Source organism: Labrus mixtus, chromosome 16, assembly GCF_963584025.1.
Source record: "Labrus mixtus chromosome 16, fLabMix1.1, whole genome shotgun sequence".
NCBI lineage: Eukaryota > Metazoa > Chordata > Actinopteri > Labriformes > Labridae > Labrus > Labrus mixtus.
The window spans coordinates 3,715,258-3,725,663 of record NC_083627.1 but is presented as its reverse complement, the minus strand read 5'-3'; the positions used below and the strand labels follow the sequence as shown (position 1 = coordinate 3,725,663).

Genomic DNA, 10,406 nt, shown 5'->3' with positions numbered 1-10,406 from the left:
GTGGACAAAAGTGAAGGAGAGAAGAAGAGGTTTCGCTTCTTTAGGTTCAAGAGAAAGTCCAACAGTGGCTCAGTCTCCGTGAAGCCGGGTGAGACCCAGCAGGTGTTTCTCAGGTATGTTTTGCAGAACATTCAATTCGCTTGTTTTCATGCTTGCACATGTGTCATATGGCTTCTCATGGAGGAGCAGCTGCAAACGCTACAGATACAGCTTTCAGATTTAATTAATTTCTGTAACCTACAGCTGCTTTGGATGATGTTAATACTGATCACTCTTCACAGCAACACACCTGCTTTGCACAAACTTGTAGGCTGCCTTGTTTGAAGTTGTGGACTGTGGATGTTTTCTCCCTTAAGCCTCCAAAATAACTATTGTCCAAATATGATTGTAGAGTCCTAACCAGATCTCATCATACAGGAATGTGCCCAAATGTTACCTGCAGATTCTGTAACATTAGGTCAATAATAGCTGATACCACCATCAAGCCATTTGCATTTCCTTAGATGTGCCGATTATTCAGCTGACAAGGATTTAGAGAGTCCCCCAAGGACATCTGTGTCTAGACAGTAGCCTGCTGTGGAAAGGGGTGGTGTGGGTTGTGAAATAAATCATTATGAAATTTTGCAAAAGAGCACATGGAAATACAGTGAAAATAAGTAGTAATAATAGTAGTTCTCTGAGAGCTTGCAGATCCTTTAGAGATTTGCAGTGAAGTAATCTTTGAAAAACTTTAGAAAAAAGTCTCCTACATGTACTGGCTATATTGCTTCAAAGATTAGGCCTAATTTATTAATACATGATTGAATAGCTCTTAACTTAATACATTCCATAAATGGTTTAGTTAGAGAAACATTCTCTGGTCCAGCTTCCTAATATAAATATTTTATGGTTCGGTATCATAGGCGTCTCGATAACGACTTCTTGGAGTTGTAGTCGGGCAAACTACTAAAATAATTTTGGTCTCTGGACACTGTGTCAGATATCCCCTCACTTTTTTTCTAACACTTTAAAGGCCCTGTTTCATCAATTGGTGTTGCGGTTAGTCCCGTGTACGGAGGCTGTAGTCCTCCAAGAGGGCAGCCCTGGTTCGAATCCGACCTGTGGCTCCCTTCTCGCTTATCATTCCCCACTCTCAGTTCATGTTAAGAAATGCAGTTGTCAGCAAAACAGCAAGATCCAAAGTTACATGTAGAGGCTGTCTGGTAATGGAGATACGATCTGTATCACAAAATCATGCATGCAAGACAGGGTACCAGTTTAGCCATCAGCACTTTCAGTCATGTGAAGTGCTTTAGGCAGTTGGGCAATAAAGACATCCCTCTGAACAGAGCCAAAAACACCATCTGCTAACTGTGATATTCAGGTGTGTAAACAACACATGGCACTCAAACAGGTAGGCTAACAACGGGGCCTTAAATCAACCTGAAATGTTGATCCTTAAATAAAGACCTGTGTTTCAGAATTTCTTATAATATCTGTGATTAGCCTGACTGAAATAGACTTCAATATGTAAATCAGACATTCCAAATTACAGAATCCCAGGTATACAAAGATGATCTGTATTGTACTATATCAATGAAGAAGAACGCCACAAAGTAAACAAAGAACAACATTGGACGTGATCTCTAGGAAGGCCAGCACCTCTAATGTCGTCCATGGGGAAGTGCAACGCGCTGACATTAGTTGGGGGGAAAAAACAGCCTGAAATGATCTTGAAGTTACTTTTCTCAAAAATCCAAGGGGATATTTAAACGAGGGGAGTTTTGTGTTTGTCCTTTATTTCTGCTGTCGCACAGGAAGTGACGATTCTTTTGACCAATCAGCGGATTGCTGTATGTCTAGCTCCAGCCTTTAGGGTCAGATCGCTACGCTGGACACCCCAACAGAAGGGTAGCATAAAGAAGGACGGTACAGACCGGTTATTTTAATACCATTCCCAACGTTTGACGGTGGAAACGCCGATAAATGCGTACTGTACCGAACCGAACTGAACTGGACAGCTTGGTGGAAACAGGACTTGAGTTCATCCACTTCATTGAGCATTCCTCTGGTGTGAATGTTACATCTAGAAAGACATCCAAAATAAGTTCAAGAATTTTTTGGGTGTGGTTATTATATGAAGTTGATTCAACATTTACATTTAGAGAATGTTTCATCAGGTCTTAATATAAAATGATAAGTTAACTTTTCAAATGAAAACGTTACCATTTTAAAACCAGTTTTGGTCATCTCTTGTTTTGGTCAAAAACTTTACATTAAAATTGCTTAAAAATGTAGTCTTTGGACTCCAGCCAAAGCTCAAATAGCAGCAGGCAAACATTAAACACACAAACCCTGGCGGCATGTTTAGCTACCAGCTAGTATGCTAATGCTGCAAGCTAACTTGTTAAAAAATGTTTACTTTGTCTGGTCAATCTAAATGTACATATCATGCAAAAGGAGAGCAAGAATCTTTTTTGGATATACTGTAAGCACATAAGGGTTAAAAAGTAAACAGTCAACAGCTATAGCTAGCATACCAGCCTAGCTTGTCTCAGCATCATAAAATCTAAATAATGGAACTGACTTGCTTTGCTTTATTGAAAGTGCAAGTAAGAGTATGTAGATAGAGGTATGATGTTGCTCTAGAACACCTTTAAAATTCAATTGTGCGGAAAGACTCAATGATTACAACCTCACCATATTCACCTGAAGTGTTTACTAAGGGGTGAAGACACAGCACTCTATCAGCAAAGTAAATAAACCCACAGGTGAGGCAGTAAGTTTATGCAAGTGTCATGCTTGGACAGGGTAATTATGTTCGTTCAGATCAGACTGAGTGACAGCCTGTGTTTGCACAGGAAACAAAAAGAAAACAAATGATGGGGTGAAACTGCAAGAAACCGCCTCCGCAAACAAGGGCCGCACACCGAGGTCACACAAGGGTAGAGTTTACCTGTGAACACAGGACAGGTTGTTGTTGAGATAAACAAATATAGTAAGAACAAGATCCATGATGTTATTCATTTTAGGACTGGAGTATGCTATGACAAATTGAAATGAATGAAAAGAGTAATGTTTCAATTATACTAATCGGCCGCTCACTTCGCTTCTTTAAGGTGTTAATTAGCTATTAAATTAGCCTCTCCTTTGCATTGTATGAATGTAGTCAATAATTGTTGACCTTGTAGACGACTGTCCCAGATCAGAGTTAAATCCAGACATACAGCAAATCTGTTTTTGTTGTTAGTTAAGGATAAAGTTTTAATCCTCGTCCAAGGTTTTATCATGCAAAGACTCGTGGATTGAACAGTCTGAGAGACGCACCTTAAAGTGAATTTGTTTGTTTTGACTTCCCCGGCGTTTCACACAGTTCAAGAGGATGTCAAAGTCAAATTGGACATATTTGAAACTTAACCTCTGCTGTATGGAATTACAGATGAAAACCTCAAATTTCTCTTTGCGACCACACCCTCAGTATCAGTATGCGGTAAGGTCTGTTGGGCTCTAGAAGACGAGCTGTGGATTAATGGAGGTACTGTAGAGAAACCTGCCGCTCCACATGCCGACCGCATTTTCATGAAGCCACTAATCAATGACACATATGCACACACATACTGTCATTGTGCAAAGAGGTACAGGTTGGCAACATCTTTTTAGTCACAACTGAAGCTCAGTTGTCTTTACTCCACTGAGTGTACATATCTGACATTATTCAGAACAATCACAATGAGTCACTCACTGCACTGTGGAACCTGTGCACTTTGCTTTGGAAGAGCAAGACAATTAACACTGGTTACATAAAGGGAGTGTTTGCCTTAGATCCACACACAGTAGAAAAAAGGTTTTGGGAACCTGAGTTTTTTTGGGAACAGGACGGTTGACATTCATAGTCAAATTCTAACTCATTAGTTCTCTTTTGCAGCATTTATAATGCCAGTTCAAGGTGGGATCTTTGGGCCCCTGTAATATTTCCTCTTTAGTGTAGATGACACATAACAACGGGGACCAATGCTGCATTCATGTGCTGCTCGGGTGGTCCAAGTTTCCCGGTTTTGAAGTTGTTGTTCTATAGTGTGTGAGTGCATGTCCGATTGTGTGTGTATGTGAAGCTACCACTACTCATTTAAACACGCTTTGAGTGTCGCACCTTCACAACCCTGTAACACAATTTGCCATGTCACTCTTTGAAACCTATTTTATGAAGCATCAGAATTAGTACAAATGTGGAATGAATGCTAATGTTTTAGCCTTGCTGTATTCATATCCAACTGGCCTTGACGCACAGGACCTTATATTTCTGCTTTCTCTCCTCAGATCATACATTTTTTAAACAAATGAAACCTTTTTTTTTTTTAAATAGTGCAGCAGTGTTTAAACAATTTGCCTGAAGTCCATCCTGAGGTGGAATTTGGCTTTTCTTCACTTTTGTGTGGCCAACATTGACAGGCCGGTTCAACGTAAGAGGAATCCATAGACATGTGTCTAGTGAAGGTAAATAATCTTTAAAATCAATGGTGGCTGGTAGTGACACTGCTGTCAAGTTAACTTTTTATCAGTCCCATTCAGTCAGTTGTTCCCACTTAAATGGTGTTATTGTTCGCAAATGCCTGGAAATGCAAATCTTACATAATACTATACAATCTTTAAGTATCAGTCAGACGTAAGGTATAGTGGATCCCCGATCTCTGCAAACAGTACAAGGTAACTTATTGACAAAATATTCAAATGCAGTAGTTCTGCAGGTTTCATCAGTGTGCAAATATTGCAGGAGCAGCCAGCCTTCATGAGCTGTTCCTGCAAGGTTGTGTTTTCATGTTTGCAGGAGAGGCATGATTATCCCGCCTGACTCAGTGCAAGCTGCGGTCATCCTTTGGTTGTGTATGTGTCCAAGGCGTTGTATTGTAAGCATCATGACTGAGGTAATGAGTCCCAACACCAGTTAGTTTTTGGAGAAGCTCTTGTGTGATGATAGTAGTGGCACCTCTGAGAATTCACCGGTCGAGCTCTCCTTTGATAACAGAAACATTAAAGTGAAATTAAAGCCCAATAAAAAAAATTCCATTGTGGTCATAATGACCTAAACACACTTTAAAACAAAGTAGAATGACCTACATAGTTGTCTGTCATCTCTTGAGTTCTGGTTATGCATGTCTCACATGCTTGGATACAAAGACATGCTTAACTAGGGACACCAAGGGAACATAAAACTGTTTTAGCTTCCACCAGAAAGTAGCCTAGCAAGTAAACCTTGCTTTGAAAATGTTATTAATGCTTAAATAACCCATTAGGATATTTAGAGGACATAGTCATTTTTTTTTTTTTTTACAGATTTTAATACAGTTAGTTAGCCTATACTATCTACTCTCTACAGTAGATGTAGCTATAATTTGCAGTTAGCTTAGCAGAAAGACTGAAAAGAGTGGGAAACAGCTAGCTAAGCTAAAGGCAACACCTTCTGTAAACTTAATTGCTCGTGAAATGTATTTAGCTGTGGCTAGGAGGATATTTTTTATAACATTTGAGCAGAGCAAAGCTAGCTGTTTTTGCCATGGTTACTGTCCATATGCTCAGCTAGCCAATAGCTAACTCCTTCCGTCACATTTACCGAGAGTGCGTAGCCTATCAGGATTTGAAATAAACAAACGATAGGCTACATGCCAAACACATAGACAACAAACTCTTCCTGTTAGCTGATTGATACATAGAGCCAATAGTAGCCCATCTACAGTACATACAAACATTTTGTGGTCTGGTTGTAGCAAGTGTGTGCTAGCTTGTATACAGCTCCCTCCCCTTCACTCTGTGTCTCTCCCAGTCCTGTTCTTATGTAAACAAGCATTCTAACATTTTACTACACTCCCAGAGAAAGCACCAGAGGCATTTATATCTCTCAGTTACATCCTGTTGAACTAAATACAAAATCAAGACGCTCATAACATAAGATTCTTTTTGTCAGAATATCAGGTGTTGTAAGTTCACAGAGTTAAAGGCTTTGTATGTTCCTGGGTACCTGCGTGTTGACATGTCAACAAACATCACCTGGGGACAAAGATATGGCTCATCCTTTTTATCTCTGGCCGTCTAAATGAAAACAAAACAGCTTATTAGTCTCTGACGCTGTTAATCACCTGACTGCTTTAAAGTCTTTATATCCGATTTTTCACACTTAAATATAATATAAATCAAGTATATCCTCTGAAAATAACTCTGTGAGTCATGACTGTCTACAATGGGTGTATCACCCGAGTCCCACTGTCTGTGATGTTTTCAGAGTTTTCTGAGTCCTATCTTCAGTTTGTTTACATCGTCTGGACGGCCGGCTGACTCCTCCCCTCACGTATAAAAGTTGTTTAATTGAGGGACTAGAGAAAAGAAGAATAACATACTGTACTCACTGCTTAACTATGTTTCTAGATCACGCTCATTTCAGGTAAATTTACATGCAGTGTGAAGATACGAGCATAATCAAGATCGCTAGCATTAGCATGCTAACACAACAATGCAGCGCAAGTTGTTTTGGTTTCATGCTGGTGCTCAAGGGCGACATCTGCTGGATCAAAAAAATCACATATAAAGCCTTTAAGGGATGCAGTTTTGCACCAAGAAAGACAAATACAGACATTACATGCTGTTTTGTGTGTGTGTGCGTATGCAAGTGTGCTTGTCTGTTTGTCTTTTTGTAGGTGTGTCTATCTGCACCCACCGTGTCAGCTCCCAACTCGTGAAGCTGCATTAGCCTTTTAAACGTGGATTGGTCAGAACAGCTGACACAAATTTAGGAACAGTAAAAGGTCAAAGATCTTCCTGATTAACAGAGAATGAAATCGTGTGTGCTCACTGTGTGCACCCTTGTCAATATGCATGGTGTTTAAGATGACACTTGTCTAAATTATGATGCTTGTTACTCATGTTTGCTTGTCAGTTGGCTTCCTGTTTAATCCAGTTGCGCAACGGAAAACATCTTTTGTGTATAAGGTGTCCTTTGTAGACATTATTTGATGTGGTGACAGCTTATCATTATTTATGATGTGTCTCTGTTGACTTAAGCCCATGCAGCCTCACACCGATGCCCGCTTCATAGAACATGAGCAGGAAACATTTCCCCAAATCCAAACAAAGTAAAAAGCCATGTTGCATGTAGATGTTCGTGCCTTGTATTGTGCATTTCCTGTATACAGTAAGTATTCAGTTTATTTAGGAAGGGGACATTGCAGATTAATAAAACACATGAATACACATGGGTAAAAATGCCAGAATTAGCCAAAAGGCTACTTTTCATCTGTAGTCCCCTGGCCTCGATGTTAAAGAGGCTTTTTAAAATTAAAATAAACAATGCGATAAAGCGAAAGAACGACAACACAAGCCGAAGAGAACAAAGTAGTGCTGCCAACCTTGACCTGATCCAATGGTTTGTGTTTCTGCATTTTGGTTGTTGTCTCCTGTGTTGGAAAATGAAGCCAATGTGGAAGTGCAAAAAGCTGCATTCTTCAAGTGTCTGCCTGAGGCCGGCTCCAAGAGCCCTGGAAGTCACACACACAGCACAGCCAAAAAAAGCCAATTTTTACAGCAGAAATTAACATTAACAACCTGGTACAAAAAAAAAAAGATATTTGTCTGATTTAGTTATTGCCCTTGCCCCTAACAGATGGATGACGTTACTCAGGCTTCCTCCATTAATATTTACAATCTATGTGATTGACTCACTCGTGTGGCCATGTGAGGAAGTGCAGCTTTTGCTACTCTGCATTGACTTCGATAATCAGCCATGGAGGTTGCTGCTTGATTTTTAGGTCACTTGTAATGTAGCTTCTAAATAGATTTAATGAATATTGAATTGATCTTGGGAAATGTTAAAATGCTGCAGTCCTCAAAGCGGGCAGGCCGGGCTTCAAATCTGACTTGTGGCTCCCTTCCTGCATGTCATTCCCTACTCTCTCTCTCTCTCCCCAATTTCTAACTCTACTGTCCTGTCTATCTCATAAAGGCACCATTTTTTAAAAACGATCTAGTTGGAATGATTAGCCTTTGTTTTACAGAAAAGTTCATTTTACACGGACTCTATTCTCATGAACAAAATATCATTCTCTGCTCAGTCGGTTCTGGCAATGATTGACTGCTTTATTTTGGTAGGCGACATATTTTCGCTGCACCGAGGATTCTGCTGTGGGATGACATGTGTCGACATGTGTGACACATGTAAAGTTTCCCTGATACACTACCTTGATGTAACTGTACAGTACATGGACCAATACTAGACTGTGTGCACTTTTTAAATGCACTTTCCATTTTCTTTCTTTCTTATCGAAGTCTTTTTAAATATTCATTTAAAAAAACGTATTTTCACTTGGAAGCAGTAAGTAGTGACTCCACTAAATCCCACTTTCTGTCTCTGTGTCCTTCAGTCCTGTTGTTTCTGGCAAAGAGGATGGAGAGGCCTGGGCTGAAAACAACCTTTCGGACAAAAAGAAGACTTCTCTCTACGCCACCGCACCCAGATCCAAGGTCAGTCCAGTAACTTTCTTCACCAGTAGTTATCAAAATGACCAACAGTCTGCCCTTTTTGGCAACAGACGATGAAACAGAAACTCATGCAGAGTTTCTGTTTTTGCAGGCTGCATGCCCCCAAGGATACACTTGTGTATTTAAACAGCATCATAAATGTTCATGGAACCATGGTGTACGTGATCATATGTTTGTTTTTAAAGGATTGCCTCCAGGTTTTTTTACATAACACATTCAATATTTAGAGTCATAAACCCAACATTCCACTCATTTCTGTCTTGTATAGAACAGTAAATATTTAGTCAGCATCAAATAATGTAACCTAACAGGAGTTAACTTGCGGTAAGAAATGTTTTGACACATTTTACCAACAAATAGTGGTCATCAAAAAAATGTCATTTTGGGTTTATCTTTTCAAAATCTACAAGATGCTGTTACTATATATTGTATTTTAGTCAACAACAGCACACAGCTGAGACTGACATGACTGTACATAAAGGTAGACACTGCATTACTGTACCTACTCCTCTGGTTTAAAAAAAAAAATGAAGGTAAAATACCCTGAAGTGAGCTCTGAAATCTTGCAGCGGTAACGTCATTTGGAGTCTTTGCAGCACAGATTTACTCGTGGCTAACCGACCAACACACAACTAATTAACCAATTAAACGTGAAAGATACCTCGGGATGGCACCGTCTCATGAATGTGTCCTCTTGCTGTTCCTCCTCTCTGCTACCACAAGAATGCTGCAGGAGACAAATTTGTCAACAGAGCTGTCAATCATGTTGCAAGTAATTTTATTGGCCTTAAGCAACAAATTAATACCAAACCTCTCAGAAAAATGCTCACTTGGACATAAGTCAGCATGATATGAAATAACTTAAATGATAAAACCATGTTGGAGCCAAACAATTTTGACACGTATTTTAATTCTATATTTTATTCCTTGACACATGTCCCATCTGTTAACATAGAGGAGGCAGGCTTTATTACGTATCCAGTCTACCAGGGGATGTTTGAGATGTTTTCGGGTTTAATTCTGACAAATTGGTGCATTCAGGTGGTGTCGGACACATCGGAAAAACGAGTTTCTGAGTTGTAAAATGCACATGATCACCTGCCCAAGTCGGAACAACAACTCGCAAACTCTGAAAAGAATAAGGTGCCCGACCTGACGTCAGAATCGTCATCACATCAGGGGCAGAAAATGTTTTTTCTGTAAAAACAGACTTTGTATTAATTCACGTATTGCACATCAACTTTTTGCTCAAATATACATACAGTGCAGTCTTTTAATCAGTGGTGATCACATTGGTGAATGTGTGTGGTGTGATGGAGGCAAAAAAGTGTTGACAAGAGAGACTGAGAAGATATCTTAAATACTGAGTCCCAGCCTGCCCAGGTGCATGACATCAAATTATCTAGCTCCGCCCCTTACTACCTCATGGCAACCTGAGTGGAGAGAGATGCAAGGCAACAGGAGGAACACTGACACAGTCAAATGATAAGGTGTAAATGCAAAACAGTGATCATAGATGTAAGTATGCAGTTACATTGAAGAGAGCTGCCAGTGTGCAAAAGCAATCATCAGTGTTGTGCAAAGCTGTTCAGGTGCAAGTACGTCCACGCAATCTATGGCGCTACCTGATAATGGCAGGAGGCTGAAAATGGCTTACTAATACTTAGAGATGTAATGTGTGACATTTTTATCCTCTATAAGAAAATAAAACAAGAAAAGTATTGGTGACCCATAGTAACCTCTCGGGTTTTCCTCTGAAGGCTCAGCGTGAGAAAAGACAATAATTAAGAATAAAATGAGTCAAGCTAAAAAAATAAGATCAAATCAGCTGTTGATTTAAACATTCAGAAGCAAGCTTCAGTTTCTAAAACAGGAAAGAGAAGCTTATGTCAATAAATCATCAC

At 39.7% G+C, this 10,406-nt stretch overlaps 1 protein-coding gene across 1 annotated transcript in view; it reads left to right on the top strand.

Moving 5' to 3' along the window:
• The window catches only part of crybg2 (crystallin beta-gamma domain containing 2), a 53,547-nt gene that overhangs the window by 224 nt on the left and 42,917 nt on the right, over positions 1 to 10,406 (top strand). The window contains exons 1-2 of the mRNA XM_061059079.1: positions 1 to 113; positions 8,385 to 8,484. The exon at positions 1 to 113 is cut by the window's left edge and continues 224 nt beyond it. Of these exons, the coding sequence (XP_060915062.1) occupies positions 1 to 113; positions 8,385 to 8,484 (213 nt within the window). The remainder of the gene's footprint in view (positions 114 to 8,384; positions 8,485 to 10,406) is intronic.